We start from the raw sequence: 24,589 nt of genomic DNA on the forward strand, positions 1-24,589 counted from the left end.
AAAATACAGAGAAAGAAGGGGTAAGTTAAGAATCAGATTTCTTCCTGCACATTTAGAGAGGGTTGATTCTGGCAATGGGCGAGACCTTCTCTTCTAACCCAACCACTGACTCAAAAGCTCCGTCTGAATCTGTCTGTACACCTGAGTCCATCCAGACATCGAAATCGCCAGAGAGGAAGCATGAAACGGGGCTTGCTTTCACTTGCTTGGCCTTCGTGCTCTTTGTCTTGCATATCTCTGCAGAAGGATGGTCAAGCTGGCATCTTCGGAATTTACAAGGCTTCCACAAAGGAGGCCTGCGCCAGGCTCCAGCCATGCTGCTGGGCAGAGGGAGATGAACTAAGAAACCGAAAGGGGACAAACCTGTGGTCAGCAGCATGCCCTTTGGCACAGTGTAAACAGAAAGAACAGAAAAGTATAACCGAGAGGCAGAGGACCCACCCGTACCCCCACACGAGGGCTCACCATGCCTGCCACCGCCACAGTATCGTGGCCAGGACTTTCAGCGGAAGCGTGCAAAGCCCAGGATAGCTCCCACCTCTTTTCTGCTCAGCTTGCTCTCAGGCACGTTGTGCTGGCCCGTCAACTCAGGATGAGCTGCATGCAGTCAGAAGGTTTCAGCCATAGTGAACAGACCTGTTGGATACATAGGTTCTGTTTCCCATGTGACTGGTCCAAGTGGGCTGTGTGGGGTTGCCATGGTATCTGTGGCAGTTTGCAGGAGCCACACACACTCTCTCTCTGCTCACACAGCTGGCTGAGTAAACACACTGGCTGATTTGCTCCATTATAGCAGGGGCTGCGCCAGGTCTGAGTAGTCAGTAGTCTTCTCTTTTAACTTGTCCTGCTTCTCTGGTACGTTGGCGGCTGTGAACTGATGTCCAGTCCCTTACCACTTCCAGGGGTCTACTTGCTAAGAATTTGCATCAACAAAAGGCAGATTCTACTCAGATATTTATGTCATTTTATTTTTTAGTGGGCAGGGTAATAGGATCTTTATTTCCCTTTTCTCACTAGATCCTTTCTCATTTTACTTTCATGGCATATATACACATATACATATGTGTGCATTTTAAATCTGCATTCCACATATGAGAGAAAATGTGATATTTGTCTTTCTGAGTCTGGCTTAACATGATCTCCAATCCCATCTATGGTCCTATTTTTTCTTTACAGCTGAATAAATGATTCCATTAAACACAAGCGCGCACGCACACACACACACACACACACACACACTTTATTCATTCTTTGCATTGTTTGATGGCTGTCTGCACTGATTTATATGACGGTGTCATAATTAGCAGCAGGTCCTTATTCCTTTTGTGAGCAGTGCAAGTCATCTTTCCTATGCGCCTTTACTAAGGATCTTATTATAGCCCAGGCTGGCCTAAAACTCACTCTGTATCCCAAGTTGACCTCAAATTTTTGCAGTCCCCTTGCCTCAATCCCTTGGGTGCTGGGATTCCAGCCCTGAGCCACTATGCCTGGCTTTCAGAATCTCTAATACAGAGTGAGGGTCAGTCATCCTGACCAGCTTACATCGTCCAGATGCTCTGCTTCCCTGTGTTTTGAACCTAGACGGACTACTCAGTCACTTGCTCACGAGCATCCGTCCCTTCTGAGAAGGAACCAGCCCTGGCTGTCCTGGCCCTTGGCACTGACTGACCCCACAAAGCTCTGCTTTCAGCTGTCCCCACGCCCAGCGTCCTTGCTTGGCTGTCTGACTTACAGAGGGCAGCGTCGTTTGGAGCCTGCAGTACTGACTGAACCCATGCTGATTCTGCCCCCTGCCTGCCCTCCTTTGCTCAGGTCTCGGGCTTGCCCAGTGTTCCCACCAGGTTGTCAGTCGCTTTCCTTCCAGCATCCCCACCTCAGCAAAAACCCTGAGAACACTCCTCCTCTGAGATATGACTGTCTGTAAGGCAGATGAGGAAGTTATTAATATCCAGTTTTTTTGACATAATGAGGCTTCCAGCGGATGGCGCCAGGAAAATTTCTTCCTCCTCACTGTCATCACCCTGGCCCAGCTTAGGGACCTGTGCTCCCCATGGCTGGTGGCTTGACAGGACCTCAGACTGAGCGATCCTGTCCGCCTGCCCCCTTGTTCTTACTTTACACCCTAGGCAGCTACCTGCTCTAGCTATTTACATCCGAGGACAGCTGCTGGTGCCTGTGCCTGTGCTGGCCCCTTACGTCCTAGGACAGTTGCCTGTGCTGGCCCCTTACGTCCTAGGACAGTTGCCTGTGCTGGCCTTTTACTTTCTGACACTTGAATTCATGCCCTAGTTCTTTGAACTAAACTATTTTCTGTATTCTTTGTGAAAAGAACAGACTTTTATTTTCTTTTTCTTTTCTTCTTTTAGAATTTGTCAAAGACTTATGGCTTACTAATGTGGTGGCAGTTAGCAGCAGGTCCTTGTTCCCCTTGTGACCAGTGCAAGCCATCTTTCCTGTGCGCCTTTACTAAGGACCTTATTCTAGCCCAGGCTGGCTTGGAATGCACTGTATAGCCCAGGCTGACCTAAATTCTTCTAGTCCCCTTGCCTCAGTCTCTTGGGTCCTGGGCTTCCAGACCTGAGCCACCGTGCCTGGCTTTCAGGATCTCTCAGAATGCAGGGGAGCAGAGTCTTAAGAGCAAGTGCATGAGGGGAGCCCCAGAAGACTCCAGCAAGACAGAGTGGTCATCCATGGAAGGTTGTCAGGAGGACTCAGGCACATGCAGCTAACACCACCTGACCCCTCGCTGTTGCTCTGGCCCTGCCTGCTTCAGTCTCCACCGGATGTCGTTTCCATCCTGGTCTTGGTTGGCACCCCAGGTGCCACCTGTACTTTAGCTGAAGGGGAGGAAGGATTCCATGCTGGAAGTTTCGTTTTACTTTGTTCTGCTTTTGCAGAAGTGGGGCTTGAACCCAGGCCCTCACGGCTGCCAGGCAAGCATCTCATCACCGCTGCGGCTTTTTCTTACAACACAGATCGCTCAGCTTTGGTTGGAGAAGTAAATGGCTGAAAGCAGTAGTTCCTGAATGCTGTGTGTTGGGTGCACATGCAGGGAGTGCCATCAGCAAAAACCCAAACAACCCCACTGTAGATGTGAGGTTTGAAGGTCTGGGGCACTCCTTGTGAAGGAGGGTGTTCAAGTTCAGATCAGGTGGCAGCTGAGATCCTCAAGATGGAATTCTGATCTTAAAGGGTCCTTGCAGTCTCAGGGTCTACGTTCTCCGTGGCAGCTGTTCAGTTTCATTTCCACCTCTGCGAGAAAAATATCCTGACAAGAAGCAAGTGCGGAAGAAAGGGCTTGTTTGGTTCATACTTCCAATTCTCCTGACCCGTATTACAAGGAAGTCGGGGCAGGCCCTTTAGACACCGCACCCACAGGCAAGAGCAGCGAGAGAGTAATACATGGATCCTTGCAAGCTGTAGTCAGAAGCAAAGAGAATAAATGCGTGAGCCCTTGCCTGCTTGCTCATGCTCAGCTCTTCTCTCTTACAGTGTTGAGGCCCCTACCTACCCAGGGAGTGGTGCTGCTCCCAAGAGACAGAAATGCCCACAGGTCATCTGGTCTAGATCATTCCTCCTTAAGACTCTTCTTCCTGGGTGACTCCAGACTGTCACGTTGAGAATGGAAGTTAGCCAGGGCAGAGGAACTGTATTAGAGCGGTGAACCCTAATTCTCCCGGCCTGTGTACAGCCAGAAGATTAAGTTTAAGCTGAATTCGTTCTGAAACAGGACTTTCTTTAATTGGCCTTTTCCCTCTGATCATGAGATGACACGGAATACCTAGCCTCCTGGGAGGGAATCTTAATGCATTCGTAGAGTATTGTCTGTAAGCATCCTCTTCCTCTAACTCAGTGTGTGGCCCCGTGCGTTGGAGCTGTAGAAAATGAATCCCTGATTTGCTTTCAGATTGTGTGTCCTGACCTGTGATAAATTGATTATCCATTTCTCCTGATTAGGCAGCAGATGGATTTTTGTTTGTCGTAGGATGTGACCGAGGGAAGATCCTCTTTGTCTCCGAGTCCGTCTTCAAGATCCTCAATTATAGCCAGGTAACGTTTGAGCCCCTGCTAGCGGTTGCCAGCTTTATGGTCGTTAGATATAGTACCCAAGTTTTTCAGAAGAATTGAAGTATATGGGCCACATGTGATATCCTTCTTCGAAAATCTTAACTTCTTAATGGAGAGGTGAATTTACACTTAGGAAGAATTTTAACGGGTCCTATATTTCCACCCAACTGGAATATCTGACTCCGACCCAACCAACAGCTTAAGTTTTCTTATTGGTACAAAATAAAGATCCCACATCTGTGGACTAGGAGTGCAGAGTGAAGCTGTCAGACAAGGGAGAGAAAGGCAGACAGGTAACTCAATGCCCAAGAATAAGAACCTTGGGAACTTACCCACAATGCTAGGAAGCTCTGTTGAGCCTTGGCATCCTAGGAAGCTCTGTTGAGCCTTGGCATCCTCCACACGTTAATAATAATGACCCAGGCGGTCTTAGTTCCCTGTCTTGTTCATGAGCTAAACACACCATGACAAAAGGCAACACCGGGAGAAAGGGTTTGTTTCAGATCATAGTTCAAGGTCACAGTCCATCCCTGAGGGAAGTCACAGCGTTAGGAGGTTGAGGCAGCTGGTCACATTACATCCACAGTCAAGAAGCAGCCAGCAATGGATGCATGCAAGCCCCGCCTCCCATTTTATGCAGTCCAGGATCTCAGATAGGAAATGGGCCTGGAGAAGTGGGTGGGTCATCCCACATCCGTTAACAATCAAGATCACCCCAGCAAGCGTGCTCAGATGCCCATGTCTCAGGGTCTTCTAGGTTCTGTTAACATTAACTGTCATACACTGTTTTTTGGGATTGCCTGTAGGATTAAATAAGAGGAGCACATGAAAGCTAGAATAATCATTTAACCTATTATATCCTCAGAATATTTGTTAATTCATTTACTCATTTACATCTTGGAAGTTGCACGGAAGCATGATAGGCAGAAGATTTTAATCAAAATGACATGTCTATAAATGAGAATTCATGTAAATTTAGCTTTCCCAAGATGTTTTCTTTTTCTTCTTGTGGCGCTCGTTGAGGGAGGCTTGTCATCTCTGTAAGTGGATACAAAGGCACACAAAGCTAGGCTTTGGCTGGTTGGACACTTACTCTAGTACTCAGGTGGCTGAGATAGGAAGGTCTTGAGTTTGAGGACAGCCTGGGCTACCTAGATTCCCAGGCAAGGTAGGGCTACACAGGGAAATTCTACATCAAAACAAACAATACCCCGTCAAAAAAAAACGAAGGGGCTTAATGTCAGAGTTGGAGATGGCCCACTCTCTCTGTTTTTTCCTGCTGGGGAACTCAGGGTGTTGGACAGGTGTCTCTTCCTGGTGTCTGTCCAGGCAAAGGGCTGGACGTGTGTGCAGGGTCACATGAATGCGTGAGATGTTTGGGCTTAAGAACACAGAGTAGAGGCCGGGGCTGTGCAGACTCTCGATGCTGCTGTGCCTCTGTACCTCACTGGTGCTGACCCGTCCGTTCCCATTTCATCCCCACAGAATGACCTTATTGGCCAGAGTTTGTTTGACTACCTGCATCCTAAAGATATTGCCAAAGTCAAGGAGCAGCTGTCTTCCTCAGACACCGCACCCCGGGAGCGACTCATCGACGCAAAGAGTAAGTGCCAGGAGGCTGTGTGTTTCCTCATCATTATCCATGCCGCCCCCACGCTCCCGCACCAATGCCCAGGCGCAGAGAGCGGTGCCTGGGCCCCAGCCTCTCCCGTCTTACCTCTCTGCCATTTTTATCCATGATAGCTGCTTGCTGTGGCTAACTGGACTTATTTATGGTCACTTCAGTTTGTTTACATTGTAATCTATAAAGCAGAGAAACTTCAATGTGCAGATTTAGTGGAAGGAGGAACTACTTTGACTTGATTCTGTCTGATTCTGGTCTTGCTTTTCAGAAACTAGAACTCCCTAGTACTTGTTCCCCCAGAACAATCTTTCTCTCTCCCTCTCCCCCTCCCTCCCTCTCTCCCTCTCTCCCTCTCTCCCTCTCTCTCCCTCTCTCCCTCTCCCTCCCTCCTTCCCCCCACCCCGTCTCTCTCTCTCTCTCTCTCTCTCTCTCTCCCTCTCCCTCTCCGCCCCCCTCCCATCTGAGTTGCGCTCATGCAGCCTCAGAAGATAAACCTAAGAACACTTAAAATGCCAATGTTTCAGCCAGGATTGCTACACAGAGAAACCCTGTCTCCAAAAACAAACAAACAAAAGTCACTTCCTGCAGCCTAGGATCAGCGTCTCTCTGGCCCCAGTCCTTATTCCCCATAGCTGCTCTCTGCTTCTCAAGTCAGGACCCAGGAGCTGGCCCCGTGGGAAGCTATGCACACATCCTGCTTTCCCCAGTCACGAGCTGTGTGGCTATGAGGACGTTATTCACCTCTCTGTGCCTGTTTCCTTATCTGCAAAACAGACCGAGTTCATTGGGGTGATGGAAAGATTAATGATACTGACTTGCTACACGAAGAATGTCGATGGCTCCCGGCACGTGGCAAGCGTGGCACTGGTGCTGGATCTGTCAGGGCACAGGGCAGTCTTACCTAATGGCTTTCTCGTTTCTCAGCTCTCCATGTTGATGGCTGATGGAGACCGTGGCAGAGAACTCCCCTCAAAGCCCCCTTCCAGAAAGTTGCATTTCTTTATATAAACAAGCATTGGCCCTGGGACCTGTTGCCCTCTGTAGCCTGGCCTTGGCACCTATCCCTGACCTAAGGAGAAAAAGATGAATGGCATTTTGTCCTTGAGGCTCTTCCCACATGGTCAGGAGACAGGGACACGGGCAGCACCCTGCACAATGGTTGCTGTTACAGCAGTAATGCCAGGCATGGAGCATGGGGTGGGTAAATCTCGTGGGGTATGGGGGCAGATACCACCGGGTCTGTGGCGGCTCAGGTTGGTTTGAAAAGATGAATTAATGTGTGCCAGGAGGAGAAGGGAGATGGGCAGAGGAGGCGATCTGTGGACAGGTACCAGGGTGGAGTCTCATGGTTGGTTTGTTGCCTGTACAGCAAAACGTACAAGGAGGGAGAGCCAGCGAAGGGAGCTGACCAGTGGGCAGGCTTAGGTTGGCATTCCGGAGAGCTGACAGAGTCAGTGTTGTGGAGGGCAATGTGGAGAGGAGCCCTGGGCAGTGGCCACTGCTTGGCATGGCTGTGGTGCCCACCCGCCCCGTGGCGTCTGTAGTCCTGGCGTCCACACTGCTGAGTAGTGTGAGGACACACGTGTGTCAGAGTCAGCCGACCTTTCAAGGCCTTGCTCCACCTGCAGAGAGTAAATTCACAGCCCCACCCCACAGAGCAAAAGCTCAGTAGAGGGCTCACCTCATGTGCATAAGGCCCAGGGGTCTGTCCCCAGTGCCGTGGCTAAAACCACAAGTCTGGTTTTGGGTGTGGGGTAGCCACATGAGTCAAAAGTAAGGATAAATGCAAAGCTAATTATAACATCTCACCTCGCATAATGAACCTACAATATTATCTTGATGTTATTATCTTGATGTAGTTGTTACAAAGGGTTTAAATTCGTTAACATTGTTTGGTGCTGTCTCTGAAATCCTGTGTGCTCTTCACTCACGGCCCTTTTCAGCTCAGAAAAGCCACATTCAGTAGCCCTGTGACACTAGCGGCTCTGATCCAGAGCACACATCTAGAATGGGGGCCGTGAATTGGGCCCCCAAAGGAGTCTGACCTAGTCAAGCTGAAATTTGAAGGCAGTCCTGTGCCCCCGCCCCCCATTCCAGTATCCCAATCCTGTGCATCCGTTGAGTAGGACGCCCCCTGTTCTTTGGCCGGGGACCAGGTGTCTGCCACTTACTTGGCACGGATTATTGAGGTTCCCTGTTACCAGTCCTTAGTATACCTCCATTTCCCGCTCATCCTTGGGCCCTGTTGGGCAGGAACACTTTTGCTGTGTTTCTTTTTACCCTGAGACCAGGTCCACCACCTGTCTACTGCACTTCCTGTCCATCTGCAAACACCCCTACCTGAACACAGAACCCCTCCATGAACCATCTGACCTCTAAGCCCGAGAGAAATGTACCTATGGCATATCATGATTGTGACCAGTGCGGCAGTAAAGGCTGTGTTTGAGGTCACGCTGCCCCTCCTGACAGGCAACCTGGCCCTCATTTCACCGCGCTTTGTGTTGGTTTGCAGCTGGACTTCCGGTTAAGACAGATATAACCCCCGGGCCATCCCGATTGTGCTCTGGAGCTCGCCGCTCTTTCTTCTGTAGGATGAAGTGTAACAGGCCTTCAGTAAAGCTGGAAGATAAGGACTTCGCCTCCACCTGCTCAAAGAAGAAAGGTACAGCTAGCAGCCCTTTTCCCATCCTGGGCCTTGCAGAGGGCGTGTCTGGGCTCGGGGCTTTTCAGATGGCCAGAGCAGCAGCTCCTAAGCCTGAAGCCAGGCCTGCTCTCATCTGGGAGCCTTGGGCAGTTGGAATAGGGATGAGGGGAAGTTATAAAGCCCTGATGTGTTGCCATGGGCACTGATTTGTGAATAGGCTTTCTGTGTTTAATTTCTGTCTAATCCTGTTGTGGCTTGGAAAAAACATACTCAGCCACAGATCTGTCTCTTGAGTACCCACCCTTCTAGATTCCTCCTGGCCAATTTCCCCAGTGACATCATGCGTTAAATGCATGGGATGCTATTCAAAGCTCTGGCTTCTTGCAGAGTTCTCTCCCTGGTCCCTTAGCTGCCCCTTCTCTCTGTCCTGGGACTGTTCTCCTGTGTGTGTGTGTGTGTGTGTGTGTGTGTGTGTGTGTGTGTGTGTGTGTGTGTATCTCTATATATAGGTAATGTCACCCACAGGTAACATTCCTTTCTCTTTCGAGATCCATGTACGTAGGTTAAATCTACCTTCCTAGGAAGCCTCAAGGGCATTTGCAGAGTAACCACTGGTGCCCCACCCTGCTCTATCTGCTAATACTATTGATTTTACTTATGATATTTAGTTATGCCCAGGTATAACCAGAGACTTTGTTTGTTTTTCAAGACAGGATTTCTCTGTAACTTTGGAGCCTGTACCAGAAGTAGCTTTTGTAGACCAGGCTGGCCTTAAACTCACAGCAATCCACCTGCCTCTGCCTCCTGAGTGCTGGGATTAAATGCGTGCACCATTACCACCCGGCTAACAGAGATTTCTTAAAAAAAAAAAAAAGACATTGTATTTATTTTCATTTTATGTGTATGAGTGTTTTGTTTGTGTGTAATATCAGTGTACCACATGCTGCCTGGTACCCACAGAGGCCAGAAGAAGGCATTGGATCCCCTAGAACTGGAATTACAGAATTACAAGCCCTGCTCTTCTGCAAGGGCAGAAGTGGTTTCTCCAGTTATGGAACCAGAGATTTTAGAGAAATGCCTAGGCTCCTGGAGCCGTAACAAGCTAGGCCAGGCTACCGTTCCTCCTGGGTTTGTCCTTTCAAAGTCCAAGGTGATAGCAGGTTTGAGAGAATGGTTTACCTTTGTGCCTTCAGCCAAAGTAAAGGAGGCAATACAAAATGAAGACGGAGAAGCCAGGCCGTCAGGGGCCCATGTTTTTCAGCCAAAGCAGCTTCTGAGAGCCTGTTTCACCTCTTGCAGCCAGCTCCCCTCAACTCTCTCAGGTCTGGTGAAGACACTATCTGCCTTTTGCTTCACCACACAGCTGTGGGGTGACCCTTTAGCAGTGAGTCATCTTATCCCCTTCCCCCATTTAAAACCCTTCGTCCCTTCCTGCTACTCTTGAAGAAACATGGCAATTAACATATGATGCAGATGAAGTCCCTGCCACTCCTCAGTACATCTGAACCACGCTGACTTTGCCGGGATGCTGCCAGCCTCTTTCAAGGTCCAGTGTGTACACTCCTCTCTTCCTCTGATTGGAATTTCTTCCCAGTTTCTTCACCTTCTCCCTGAAGGCACAGACTGCCTGTGTCTTCTTCCGGGTACCCCACAGTCTTCCTTTCTGGTGCTTTCTCATAGTTTTTTTCATGCTTGTATAAAGTTGGCCTCCTTGGCTACCAGGCAGCTCTGATATTTTTCTGCTGCCTGATGGGCTGTTCAGTCTTGAAGTCCATAGGTGTAAGTGTGTCTCAAGTAAAAAACGTCTCTTTCTTTTCTGTCTGATCTGTGTTCTCTTCCCCAAACTGGTGAATGGCAACAGCAGCCACCCAACCCTGAGATAGGGGAGCCATTCGTATCTTCTATTTGTCCTTCCATATCTTCTATTTGTCCATCCATATCTTCTTGTTGTCCATCTGTATCTTCTTGTTGTCTGACATCCATGCAAATTCCAACCATTCTCAGAGGTATTGCCTGTTACCCACCCTGCTCATGTGTGGTTCTCAGCATCTCTTGCCATCTTTAGAGTCTGGCCGATGCACTTCTGAGTCCTCTTACTTCGGTTTCTACTCTCTTTCATCCTCAAAACTCTTGCTAGACTATCAAAAGCACTTGGTTTTTCTGCTTCTGCATTTAAATCCTGCTGGAGACCTTCCATTTCCTATCTGCTAAACACATCTGTTAACAAATACCTCAGGGTCCTTGGGTCCTTATAGGCCTCAAAGGCTCCACCCTGCTTTCCCCACTTCTTTCTCTTTTTACTTATTTATTTTTCGTGTGTGTGTGTGTGTGTGTGTGTGTGTGTGAGAGAGAGAGAGAGAGAGAGAGAGAGAGAGAATTCCATGATGTGTTTTTGGAGTCGGTGGGGTCAGAGGACAGTTTTCAAGAGTTGGTTCTCTCCACTTTATTTGAGGCAGGGCCTCTCGGTTCTAGCCACAGCACTGCACACTGGCCTGTGAGCTTCTGGCTCTACCTCCCATCTTGATGTAGGAACGCTAGGTAGAGTAAGGATAGCCCAGAAGGCAAGTGTTCTTATCCAGTGAGCCACCTACACAATCTGCAGTCTGCCTCTGAGCCTTTGTTCACTATGACACACAGACACTTGGTGCCCTGACCAGTGCTCATGCTCTCGCCTGACCTCCAACATTGATTTTGGGGAGTCTTCTCCCTGGGATGGTCTGTTCCTCCTCGCCGGGCTTTTTGTGATGCCTTTGGTACATGGACTCCGCTCAGCACAAATGATGCTGGGCCCCTTCTGTCTCTCCACCCACCAGGTGACTCCTCTGGAGAGTGAGGCCTTTTCTCTTGTCCATCTTTTGAGGCCGCACCCTACTGCCGGCCCAGCACTGACACTCACCACGGGCTTTTGCTTTCCAGCAGATCGAAAAAGCTTCTGCACCATCCACAGCACAGGCTATCTGAAAAGCTGGCCGCCCACAAAGATGGGGCTGGATGAAGACAACGAGCCAGACAACGAGGGCTGTAACCTCAGCTGTCTCGTTGCCATCGGGCGATTGCATTCACATGTGGTTCCACAGCCGGTGAACGGAGAAATAAGGGTGAAGTCCATGGAATATGTTTCTCGGCATGCTATAGATGGGAAATTTGTTTTTGTAGACCAGAGGTAAGAGCCCTCAACCTCTCTGTAGCAATGCGGTAGAGCAGTGCTCAACCTCAACAGGGGTTGCCTATCAGATAGCTTGCATATCAGATATTTACATTAAGATTCATAACAGTAGTGAAATTACAGATATGAGGTAGCAACAAAATTACTTTTCTGGTTGGAGGTCACTGCAACGTGAGGAAATGTGTTGGAGGATCACAGCATTAGGAAGGGTGAGAACCCATGCAGTAGAGTATTTCAACCCAAAGCTGAGAAGGTGAAAAGGTTGGGTCATCGGCTGGCTTTTCTAAGAGTAAAGAATATTACTGTTGCTGGGCATAGCTCATTCGGAAGAGGGGCTGCCTAGCATGAAGCCTTGGGCTCAGTTCCCAGCACCACATGCAGTTGCCACGGTTCATGCCTCGAATCCCAGCACTTAGGTGGTAGAAGCAGAAGGGTGAGAAGTTTTGGGTCTTTCTCATCTATATAGTGTTTAGGGCAACCTTGGCGTACATAAGACCTTGTCTTTTCTGAAAGTTGAGACGAGTAACTCTGGCCCCTCCTGCCATCCTGAACACCCATCCCTGACTGCACATTTCTGTGCAGAGTGAGGGAAGCAAGAGCAGTCTTTGCTAAAACCCAGGCTCATTAGGGCATCACGGGAGATGCACAGCTTTTTCTCAGTAGTCTCTGATACATAGCATAGCAGCGACAGTTAAGTGAGTGGTTTGAAATCTAGTTCTGAAAGGAGACAGAAATACAACCTACAGTTATGAAATGTTCCAGGGTCATAATGATGGATGGAATATAAGACATAGAGTCAATCAAAAAAAAAAAAAAAAGAGAAAAGACAAAAAAAGACAGAGTTATTTAGACCTGAGCCTTCCAGTAGAGTTGGCCATGGTGGGCTGACTTATCTGTATATTTAAATTTGAATGTCATTAGTTGAAATCAAAATTTTAGTTTCTCAGGGCCCCACCCACACACGAGTCACCCCGTGTGGTTAACAGCACATAGACTGCTGCACGGCTGCAGAAATCCGTCGGACAGCATCGTTCTTGTCCAGCCCCTCCGTCTTATGGATGAGGGCCTGAGGTCTAGCCTGTGGATTAGCTCCTCCTGGACTCATAGCTGATTGGTGCTAGATGTAGCCCCTGAACCAGATGTCCCAGATTTGCTGCTGCTGCTGCCTCCCTTGGGAATAGTCCCAGGCTAATAACTCGCTACTAGAGACAGCCACTAGAAGCCAGAGAAGTAGGCATCCACTTTTTAAAGCTTGTGTGGTCCCAGCTGCAAGAGCCTCTGGGCTTTAGCTGCCCTGGTATATGCAGGCAGTGAAAAAGGAACATCCCTGCCCTGGAATTTAGATTTCTGTCTTATTTTTTCATTATTAATATGGTAATCTTGTCATTTAAAGACCACCTGAAATTTTTATTTCTGAAAAAAAAAAAGCCCCTTACATCATCTTTGCTTTGTTTTGCTCTGTTTTTGGAAGGCTGGGTGAGGTGGACGCCCACATAGTTGGTCCACTGGGAGGGACCTAGCTTTTTTGCCTCCAGATTGGACCTTGCTCTCCTGGAGGCTGTGATGGGGAGAAATTTGCTGCTTGTCTGTAAGTTATTGTTCATCTTCGGAATGGCCTTTTCTTATTTAAAAAGCTCTTGTTCTCTCTTAGGGCAACGGCTATTTTGGCATATCTACCACAAGAACTTCTAGGCACATCATGTTATGAATATTTTCATCAAGATGACATAGGCCATCTTGCAGAATGTCACAGGCAAGGTAAGCTGAGCCGTAGGAGGAGTCTGATGTCCTAAGTATGCCCTGCTTCTATACTCCAGTTGGCATTCCAGAGAAGATTGTCCCTACTGTGTGGGAGTCAGCCAGCCCAAGACTCTTCAGGCCAAACCACGGGAGAGGAAAAACGACTGTTGGCTCCAGGAACCATTCATCCCCCACAGATGCTCAGCCCCTGCCCAGTGCATGACAGTTTTCTCTACAGAGGCCGTGACTGTGTGTGGAGACATCTCTTGGTTAGGGTGCTCTCGAGCCTGTACAGATCTCATATGTCCTGTACTGATCCGATTTTCTTTCCATACTGAGCTGCACTGCCGCCTGTATTGTCCTTCACCTGTGCTCTCAGTTGTATTTCTATCTCCGTGACAAAATGCCCTGATAAAAAGTGGCTTAGTGGGGAGAGAAAGCTTATTTCAGCTTCACAGTTAGGTCACTCAGAGTCCATGGCTATGGGGAAGTCACAGTGGCAGGAACTTAGGACAGCCGGTCACATGACCCCCCTTGTCTAGAGCAGAGAGAAAGTGAACATGTTCACGCTCACTTGCTTGCTGTGCTCAGCTTGGTTTCTTTACTCTTACATAGTTCAGGGCTCCACCTAGGGGATGGTGCTGCCCATAGTGGGCTGTGTCTTCCATGTCAGTGAAATGGATTAACACACTCCCTTACAAATGTGCCCACAGGCCAGCTCAACGTACCTCTCATTGAAACTCTCTTACCAGTGAGTCTAGGCTGTGTCGAGGTGACAAAGCTGACCATCAAAGGTGGTATGGCCACATATGCGGCCCCTCCTTCCACTGTTTCTACCCGAACCCGTTCAGTTGCCTCAGACACTCGTTTATGAAGTGTCCCTATTGTCACCACCCCCACCGCCCAGACTCTGGTTCGAGCACTTGTGCTTGTGGGTCTCCTGCTTCCTCTGACCCTGGGTCCATCATCTGTAGTTATCTCATTTATTGTCAAATAGATCGAGCCTGATAATAGCACACTCTGTTTAATGTTCCAGTATTTAGACTTTCAACAGGCACAAGATCCAAACCTTGCCACCTTCCATCTCCTGGCCCTGACCCAGTTCCCAGATTTGTCCCATCTGTGGCTCTGTCACCGGTTCCTGCCTGCTGGGCTGGCCTTGTCACCCCTGGCCTTTGTGTGGTTCTCTCCTGCTCTTGGCTGGAGTGTTCAAGCAGCCTTGGTCATTCCTCTCCAGAGGGCATGGGTCATATTCCACCTCTTTTGTCTCTCATGCTTGGGGCACGAAAGGTGCTCTTGATGTCTCTCAGAGGCTGAGATCCGAGCAGGTCAGTGGCCTCTGTTGACTCAGATTCCCTAAGCTGGCCAGGGACAGCTGTCCTTCGACTGTGTGACAGGGAAGGCACATGGCTGGAGTTCACGCAGACCTGCCGCCAGCATCGCCGAAAGCCTTCATTTTCCTAGACCCTCGAAAGGAGTGACAGGTTGAGAAATACCCTGGAAGGCTATGAGTTAGACCCTTGGACGTTGCCTGTCTGAGCACTGGCCACGTGTGCGCCTGGCTTTCTAAAGGGTAATGGCATGCAGGCTGAGCGGCTTTGGGAACTTGGGCCCAGGTGACCTGTTTAATATGCTCACTAATTTGAGGAAATGACAATAACCATGGCTTCTCTGCATTTTCAGTTTTACAGACAAGAGAAAAAATCACAACTAATTGCTATAAGTTCAAGATCAAAGACGGTTCCTTTATCACACTACGAAGTCGATGGTTCAGTTTCATGAACCCGTGGACCAAGGAAGTAGAGTACATTGTCTCAACCAACACTGTTGTTCTGTGAGTATCTCCTGTGAGATACACCCTTGCTTCAAAGGGAGATGCCTTGGATCCTGACCTGGGACAAAGGGTACAGGCAGTAGCCAGCATCCACATTTTAATGGCCCCTTACTGGTGTCTCATGATAGGAGGAAGTCAGGAAGGGTTGTGAACCAAGGACAGGCACTAGTCCTCCCCCGTGTGAGCCCCAGTGGCGAGACTTGCTCCAGGAAACAGCCAACCCTTGAAACCCTAACCCTAACTCCACACATGGGCTTCCACTCACGCTGGCCGAGGAGGGTGTCTACCTTCAGGGAAAGGCTTACACATGTACTAGCTCTTTCTGGCTTCCAGTGAGGATGGGTGGTCTCCATGGCTAGCGGGTTAGTGGCCCAAGCCTTGGCAGATGGATAGTCACTCTGAGGCTTCTGCTGCCTGCTAAGGAAGTAGAGAGAGGGAAGAGCCTGCTTTCTCAAGGCTCTTCTCCGTACCTCCTTCACCCCCGTGTGGTTAGAGGCAGGCAGGGGCCTGGAGCTGGGTGTGCTGCCAGTAAGTAGGAGAAAAAGTGTTGTAGCAGTAGGAGGGGGCTACTGCAGCCGCTTCTACTAAACATAGAAATCAGGGAAGCAGCTGGGCGGTGGCAGCACACACCTTTAATCCCAGCACTTGGGAGGGAGGCAGAGGCAGGTGGATCTCTGTGAGTTCAAGGTCAGCCTGGTCTACAGAGCTAGTTCCAGGACAGCTAGGGCTGTTAAACAGAGAAAAACCCTGTCTCGAAAAAGAAAAAAAAAAGAAAGAAAGAAGGAAGAAATTAGGCCCAGGTGGGCAGTGAGGTCAAAGGCCAGGATGCTGTCAGTTGTGTTAGCAGTGAGTATACCTGATCAGCCTCTCAGACAGACACTTCGTTTTCTGGCCTGTCCAAGTCCCACGTGGACACCGGACTCCTTGGCCAAGGTGAAGGGTGCATGATTCTGAGCAAGCCTAACTCACATTTCCTTATTGCTGGGATGTTCACAGAGCCAATGTCTTGGAAGGCGGGGACCCAACCTTCCCGCAGCTTACCACGTCCCCCCACAGCATGGACAGCATGCTGCCCTCTGGAGAAGGTAATTATGTCCCGCTTGGGTATCGGGGCTCGCTTCCGAGAAGCTGCTTATAACGGGGTATCTTCCTGTCAAGTGTTCAGGTTATCCTATTGTCACGTTCTGTGGTGCAGACCTTGACATGCCGAGTCCCAGTGGGAAGAGGGGCCACTGCCCTCCTACTGAGGGTGTTGTGAATGTGTGTGGCTTTTCCTGCAACCACCTAGACCCCTTGTTTCTCTGTGCTCTCCTCTTCCCTGTTGCCTGGGAGCTGTGATTTGCTGTTTGGTGACTCACGGGCTCCTGTGTTTGAGAGAAAGGTATCCGCTAGCCCTGAGAACCTGCCATATCCAGTGGGCTCCTTCCTTGAGGCTCGGCATTGGTTCTGCTTGTCCTGAATCACTGCTGTGTGTGTTGCTTCAGCCTGCTTCTCCACTCATGACTCCCATGCCCACTCCTTGCTCTCCCAGACGGAACAACAGCGGCACCAAAATTAAAAATACCCCAAGCTCATCTTCTGCCTTCAGAATTACTGGTTCCTCTCGTTCCTCTGTGCAGTCCAAATGCACAATTGTGTCCCTTTTGTCTCTTCAGCTCACCCATGCCTCTGCACCATTTCCTAACTTCAGTTCCCTTTGTCAATTCCGTACTCTCTTCTACATGATACACAGCATAGCATCAGACCATAAGTGACAAATGTCATTTTACCTACTGATACCATAATCATTGTGATTTCTAGAGCAACACATTACCCTCAAACATGCTTAGAGCCACAAAGGTCATCTCTGTGGTCTCCTATAGCACAGTAACATAGGTTGGTAGCCTAGGAGCAACAGACCACACCTTATAGCCTGTAGTTTACAGACTAGTCCTCCAGACTATTCTGAATAGGTTTGAATAGGTCTTTTTTTTTTTAAGATTTGATTATTACGTATACAGTATTCTGCCTGAGTGTGTGCCTGCATGCCAGAAGAGGGCACCAGATCTCATTACGGATGGTTTTGAACCACCTGTGGTTTCTAGGAATTGAACTCAGGACCTCTGGAAAAGCAGCCAGTGCTCTTAACTGCTGAGCCATCTCCAGCCCGGTTTGAGCAAGTTTACACGACAAACTCAGCTAAGGATACATTTCTCAGGCTGTATCCCTGTCATTAAGTGACCTGTAACTGCAGCTTGTGCTGTGTGGTGGACTTTTTGTAACCCTCATTGTACCCAGTGCATTTTCTGTGCTAAGCCCCTTGGCCCTTATCTCTTGCGGAGCCTTTTTGGTGTCCCCAGTACAGCATTGCTGTGTTTGCACCAGTTCCAAGCTTATGCCCTTGTCGTCCTCCATGAACACCTTGCTCCCGCAAGACTTCATAGCTCTGTCCTGCACAGTGCACTTGCACAGTGTCTATGCCTGGAATGCTTTCCTCTCTGTACCACCTACCTGGCTAATATATAGTCCTCTTTCAAGAGGACTCCACTCAGTGACCTTCCTCCAAGAAGCCGTACCTGCTTGTATGAGTTGGGTGTTCCCTGACTCCCTGTCAAATTCATCAAACTTGGCTGTCTCATCTCTGACACATGAAGGAAATTAGTTGGCTCATGTCAAAGCTTGGGCCTGTGATGCTGCATAGAATCTTGAGCCTTCTCCTGCTAGAACTATTTTTCCCACAAGGGAGAAGCTTCATGTTCCACTTCAAATGGACTGGGAGGTTTCGTTTAACACACAGTGGCATTTCTTGTTCGGGTTTCCTCCTTCCTACTGTGAGATTCCTTTGTTGTAGGTGGCCCAAAAAGGACTCATCCCACTGTTCCAGGCATTCCAGGGGGAACCAGAGCTGGGGCAGGGAAAATAGGTCGAATGATTGCAGAAGAAATCATGGAAATCCACAGGCAAGTAATCTCTTTGGCTGCCTCTCCAACTAGTGGTGCTCAGCACTCCACACTCCCCCTCCCAGGTGCTTCACAGTGTGTGGAGACAGTCTGGGTCATCACAGTTGGGTAGAAGGTTGCTGCTGATCACCCAGGCAAAAAAGACCAGGGATGCTGCTTATACCCACATGGGACTGTTCTGTTCCTCTGGCCCAATCCAAAATAGAATCTGTGCCTTAAATAAAGAAGCTAGACCAAACAGGCCAGAGCAGATGACACTCTTGGGGAAGCCCAGTTCCCAGCACTTTGAATGTATCCCAGGCAGCTTTCTAGTGAGGATGAAGCCCTGGAACATGCAGGTCTGCAGTAAGCTGCGAGCAGCCAGTGATTTGGGTCTTAGCTAAAGTGCTTCTTCAAGCTACCTGGACTAATAGAGGCCAAGCAGATCAGCTGGCAACAGAGGCAGTTTTCTAGGGTGTGGGGGCATCCTTTCCATGTACAAGCAGAGGTTGACAGCAGCTGGTGGGGTTCAGCCCTGGTCCTGCATCCGCCTGCCTCTGTGTAGGAGAGCCATCTAATCTTTGGTATGCTAATTTAAGCCACCCAGGGGACTGGGTTAGGATTGTGAAGGGATAAACAGCCTCATACACAAGAGACACTCGGAAACTGTGAGCTCAGTCCATCTTTAAACATAGCCCCTGAGAGGGAAACTGTTATTATAAATCTGCCTGAATTTGGAGAACCAAGGTGGTAACCAGATACTTAAAGATAGAAACGTAATGGCCAGTACGGAAAGAGATGGGGACCCAGAAAGATCAATGTTCTCTGCAGCTACTGATCTAGTCTGTTCTCTGGTCAGCCAGAGGGGCTCTTGTCCCCATGTGAGTAAGTTCTATCAGTCCACAGAGTGGTGGGTTCAGCTGCTTGCCTCCACCTCTGGAGAGAAATGAGGAGACAGGACACAATATGATTAGCTCAGACCAGCTGTTAAATACCCTGGCTCTATGTAAGACCAGCAGAAGACGGTATCAGAACCCTTCACCAGAACAATCCTGAAATCCTTGTGAAGTCAATTTTCTTTATAATAATAGGACAAGTGGGGAATTCATGGATTGAGGGTTTAAACTTGGTCTCAACCTAGGCTTACAATAAGGGTAGATGCTCCTGCTAGAAAATCAGGACTGCTCTAGCGTGAGATGGGAGCGGTGTTCAGGGCTATCTGACTGGCTCCTTTGTGGAGAAAGGAGCATGGAGCTATAAAGGGAGAGGGTTAAAGACTCTTAGTGCATAATCCGGAGCTTCAGGGTGCCATTCGTTGTAGGATGCTGAAAAGATATCCAAAGTGTTGTGTTATATATACATTGTGGAAACTCTAGAATAGGGAGAGACGAAGGTGGGCGTGATTGATAACCCAGGAATGAGGCCTGTCCTATAAAGAAATCAACAGTCCAGGGCCAGGTGCTTAAGGTAAAATAAGGAATGATGAGAAGGCAATTGGAGAATGGACAGGAGCCTGGGGAGAGAGTGACTTCACAGTCCTACATCAGACAATGTTGGGAGAAACAGCAGTTTCTGGTACTCTGTATGTTCCGATGTTGGACATAATAGGGTTGTAGCTTGAGTTTGAGGAGACAAAATGAATACTTGTTTTCTCACAAATATAGACAAATAGTCAGTGCTGGCCAAGAGCCATTTTTTTTTAGGCATAAAAACTGGTCCCCATGCGGCTCTAATAGACTGTGTTCATCATGGAGGAACTGAAAGATGGTGGTAACACAGCTGCCTCCATACGCCCCAGACTCTGGTCCCGGCTTGGACATGACCCTAACACACATGACAGGCACACTAGCACACAAGTCTCTGTGCAAGCCACAGCTTCCCTTCTTGGGGTTGCCAGCCTCACAGGTGTATGCAGTTACACAGTTAGGAGTCTCCTAAGAAGCTCACCCTCGTGTGGTAGTCCAGAGACGTCCAGATCTGTCTTTCATCTCTCGCTTCCCAAGAAGGCTGCTCCTGTTTACCTACCAGTTTCCTGTTGGCTAGGCTGCACTGCTACCTTCATTTCTTAGGGGCACTCGCTCATCAGTAAAGGTTTGTGGGCAAGACTCCTGAGACCTCCAACTCACCTGTGTTCTATGAAGAACTAAAGCTGGCCATTTACTTAAAATTCAACCTGAATCCAAACCCTAACCCAAAGGCCTAGACAGTTACTACTTTTGGAGTTTGCATTGCAGATCAGAGGAGTGCAGAGCAATCCAGCTGACCGCGGGGCTCTGGAAAGAAAGCTTTATTGGAGCACAGCTCTACTCATTATGCATTGCATGTGGACTGCTATGACACCATATAGCCTACAGAACCAAGAGTTTTCTGGTCAACGTAGAACATGTGCCAGGCCCTAACCTAGCGCCTGTCCTCCTTAGCGTCTCCCCAAACCTGCCGCCCTGAAAGGCATTGTAATCAGCTCTTCTCTAACAGGATAAGAGGGTCATCGCCTTCCAGCTGTGGCTCCAGCCCACTGAACATCACAAGTACGCCTCCCCCTGATGCCTCCTCTCCAGGAGGCAAGAAGGTAAGCATGAAGTTGAGACTTCTTTCCTCCTTGGAATGTACTCAGCTGTGTGAGGCTGTCTTCAAAGCACACTGGCACGTAGGGAGGCTTCCTGGCTTGCTCAAGAGGACGCATTCCATGCGGATGCAAGAACATTGTGAGGAAAGAGGAACTGTCAATCCCTTTGAGGGCACAATTCAAGAATTCCCATGAGGGAGAGATTAGGAAGAACTGCATAGAGCCTTAAAGCCAGGAATTTCAAGTGAACAGAAACCATTAGTAAAAGTAACAGCATGAGCCATACTTCAGGTCAAGCTAGGCTTTATAGCTGAACTCGTGGGGATCTGTTACCAAAATGTGTCCCTGATAGGATAGCACCGACCACAAGTACTTCATGAAGAGCTGTCTAGAAGATGGCACTATAAACACCTGTTTTCATCATTACTAGACAATTTGCAAACCTATGTAAGTTATACTGATTGTAGGTTAAGAGTCCATTAATAACCCCTGAGATCAGAAGAACACAGGGGACTCAGTACATGAAGTCTTCCTTCCCATATCCCTAGACATACACAGGGACTCCAGAAAAGACTGAGGTGTGGTTCCTGAGGGACAAATACCAAAGCAAAGCAGAGCTTTCTGAAACTGGGCTCATTACAGGCTCAGGTTGCTCAGATCTGGTGTTGCCGGGATGGATGAGTGCGGGGGGAGGAGGGGCTGATGGTGAGAGGAGAAGAGCAACTTTATTCTACTTGACGTGAGTCTTCGGCAAGTTTACATTTGAAAAGGGGCTTTGATTCCTCCAGGAAACTGAAAAGTCAGCCCATTGTGGGTAAGAGCACAGCCACAGCAGGGTGGGCCAGAGTTTGAAGCCTACCTTTGCCCGTGCCAGTCATGCAGTGGCTATACCTTCCAAGCTCATGTTTCCCTTCTAATGGTGCCGAGACTGGTAGGATAGTAGTGGTCTCTGTCCCTGGAGTACGTATGACAATGAATGTGGAAGTGCCTGGCCCTTGGGAACGTCTAGGAACCCATCAGTGGATTAATGTGACCTGCAAACCTACTGCTCGCCGGCTGTGCTCTCAGCTCTATTGTCCCTGTCTCTCTAGGGAAGTCCCCCTGACAATTCATCCTCAGGCAGTCGGCTTCTTGGTACTTCAGAGGTTTTCATTCTGTTAGATGCTTATCACTGGACAACTTTTCATCTATATCTATCTGTCTGTCTGTCTGTCTGTCTGTCTGTCTGTCTGTCTGTCTATCATCTATCTATCTATCATCTATCTATCATCTATCTTTCTATCTATCTATATCTACCTACCTACCTACCTATCTATATCTATCTATCTATCATCTATCTATCTCTATCTATCTATCTATCTATCTATCTATCTATCTATCTATCATCTATATCATCTATCTACATCTATCTATCTATCTATCTATCTATCTATCTATCTATCATCTGTCTGTCTATCATCTATCTATCATCTATCTGTCTATCTATATCTATCTATCATCTATCTGTCTTTCTATCTATCTATATCTCTCTATCACCTATCTATCTATCTGTCTGTCTGTCTGTCTATCATCTATCTATCATCTATCTGTCTGTCTGTCTATCTATCTATATCTATTATCTATCATCTATCTGTCTTTCTATCTGTCTATCTATCTATCTATCTATCTATAACCTATCTATCTATCTATCTATCTATCTATCTATCTATCTATCTATCTATCTATCTATCTATCTAATCTGTATCTCCACCTCCCAACTTCACACACAGAAAAATCCAAGATATCCAGAATTAATAATCCAGGCCTCCTGGTGAACAGCACCTGCCAGTAATCTAAAGTTATGCCCACATCATAAAACCTGAAATTCTGGGGTTGTTTATGAAAAAAAATTTCCTCTTTTAATGGCTTTAAAAAATGGGTCTAGAACAAAAACTGAGTCCTTTTTTGTCTGTCCTTGGCAACAGGACTCATGAGAAAAGCATGATTGAGTTAAAAATAATTGCAGGATTAAAGGACTCAGCACATTAGAGCAAAGGTGACCCTTCAGTCAATTTCAGTTTTGTCATTGAGCCCAAAGTTGTTTCATTCAGATCAAGCTGAAAGGGGGAAATTGGATGAGCCTCATAGATCCTGGGGGAGTAAGGACATACAGACATACTTCAAATCAAGTTAAGCGGAATTCCACAGACGACACCTTTTGGGAGACTCTCAAGATCCTTTGTACGGTTTGCCAGGTCAAAGCTATTTTCTTAGCAATTTAAAAAGCTACCCGTCATTTTCATTGTGTATCTGTATGCACTGATACGCATAAAAACCATGTCTCCAAACTGTTCGAAGTCATTGTATTCTTCCCTACCACACACAATAAAACGTTAGCCAATAACACTGTCCTGAATGACGCATCAGAAATGATTAGTGGCGGGCTGGAGAGATGGCTCAGCTGTTAGGAGCACTGGCTGTTCTTGCAGAGGACCTAGGTTTGATTTCCAGCACCCACATGGCAGCCACAACAGCTTGTGACTCCTGTCAAGGCTCTGACACCCTCTCTGGCCTTGAAGGACACTACACACATGTGATCACTTACCATATTTATATGCAAGCAGAAACTCATAAAAATTTAAAAATATTAAAATGAAAAAACTTAGTGGCACCCTACTACATACCTACCTGCCTCAAGAAGCACCTGTGATTCCATCACAGGCTAAACTATAGCTCCCTCCCATTCACTCGTCACTTAAGGAAAACAAATGGCAGTGATAAAATCTGGGCTTTCAGTCAAGACAGGTTTTTAGAGAGCTTGGACCTGCCTGCTGCTTTGAGCTCAATAGCTTCCTCAAACTTACAAGATGGTAAAATGGTGATTATCTTCATGTTAATTTAAAAGATCTGCTAACACACTAAACCAGTATCCTACCCTCTAACTCTGTAGTTTTCAACCTTCCTGATGCTGTACCCCTTTAATACAGTTCCTCATTTTGTAGTGATCCCCAGCTACAAACTTATTTTTGTTGCTACTTCATAGCTGTAATTTTACTGTTATGAGTCATAATGTAAATATCTGTGTTTTCCGATGGTCTTAGGTGACTTTTGTGAAAGGGTTGTTCAACCCCAAGGGGTCATGACCCACGGGTTGATAACCACTGCTCAAAGTGATCAATGCAGGGTATTTCAAAATCACCCAAGACTAATCCATTCTAAGTGAACTAATACCCTCTTTAAGTGGTCAGTGCAGGCTGCCATCTAAGGGCTATCCTTTCCGAGTGCCAAGATATAGCCATGGGTTTTCCAGCATAACAGCTCACTTGGTTCCACACTGTGACGAACATTTAAGAGACATCTACTTAAGTGGCAAGGCATCAAAGAATACCCAATTTACTGAAAAAACTATCTTGCCCTCATACAACTAACTACTCCTCTGAGGTTCCAATTTTCTTCATATATCAAAACATTTGATGAAACAGGCTGAATGGAGCAGGTATGAGAATCTAGCTGAACTTTCTTATCAAAAAGATACAAAACAGTAAGATACTTTAAAAAATGTTTTTGTATGTGGGTTTTTTTCATTAAGATGTTTTGATAACTTGTAATTTTTCATCAAAATGTTTTTATTCATGTTACTACATAAGGGGTTTATATTTCAAAAATCATTTTATATAAATATAGCCTACCTAAAACAGTTTTTGGGGACACCCAGTCACTTTTAAGAATGTGCAGGGATCTCATACTGCAAAGCTGAACTGGGGAGAAACAAGTTGCAGTGCCATCTGCTGGACAAGGTCTGAAATCTGTTTCTGAAACCCAGTGGCCACAGCTTCCTGACTCAGTCTAGGTACCTCTTCAGGGGTGTGTCTGAGGCTTAGCCAAGGGCAGGGAGCTTGGAGGGTAGAGAGATTTTAAGACAGTAGACTTCTTTTTTTTGGGGGGGGGTTTCGAGACAGGGTTTCCCTGTAGTTTCTAGAGCTTGTCCTGGAACTAGCTCTTGTAGACCAGGCTGGCCTCGAACTCAGAGATCCGCCTGCCTCTGCCTCC

The 24,589-nt window shown here is 47.8% G+C and overlaps 1 protein-coding gene across 4 annotated transcripts in view; it reads left to right on the forward strand.

Annotated features, from left to right (window-relative positions):
- Arntl (aryl hydrocarbon receptor nuclear translocator like) overlaps positions 1-24,589 on the forward strand; it is a 102,349-nt gene that overhangs the window by 75,670 nt on the left and 2,090 nt on the right. For 3 of the 4 annotated variants that reach the window (XM_038331025.1, XM_038331041.1, XM_038331033.1), the window contains 9 exons: positions 3,958-4,050; positions 5,554-5,671; positions 8,205-8,354; positions 11,253-11,499; positions 13,154-13,260; positions 14,926-15,076; positions 16,073-16,161; positions 17,907-18,015; positions 20,470-20,563. In XM_038331025.1, coding sequence (XP_038186953.1) covers positions 3,958-4,050; positions 5,554-5,671; positions 8,205-8,354; positions 11,253-11,499; positions 13,154-13,260; positions 14,926-15,076; positions 16,073-16,161; positions 17,907-18,015; positions 20,470-20,563 — 1,158 coding nt within the window. The remainder of the gene's footprint in view (positions 1-3,957; positions 4,051-5,553; positions 5,672-8,204; positions 8,355-11,252; positions 11,500-13,153; positions 13,261-14,925; positions 15,077-16,072; positions 16,162-17,906; positions 18,016-20,469; positions 20,564-24,589) is intronic. The other variant, XM_038331048.1, reaches the window with a different exon arrangement.

This window comes from Arvicola amphibius, chromosome 1 (genome assembly GCF_903992535.2).
Source record: "Arvicola amphibius chromosome 1, mArvAmp1.2, whole genome shotgun sequence".
In the NCBI taxonomy this organism is placed as follows: Eukaryota; Metazoa; Chordata; class Mammalia; order Rodentia; family Cricetidae; genus Arvicola; species Arvicola amphibius.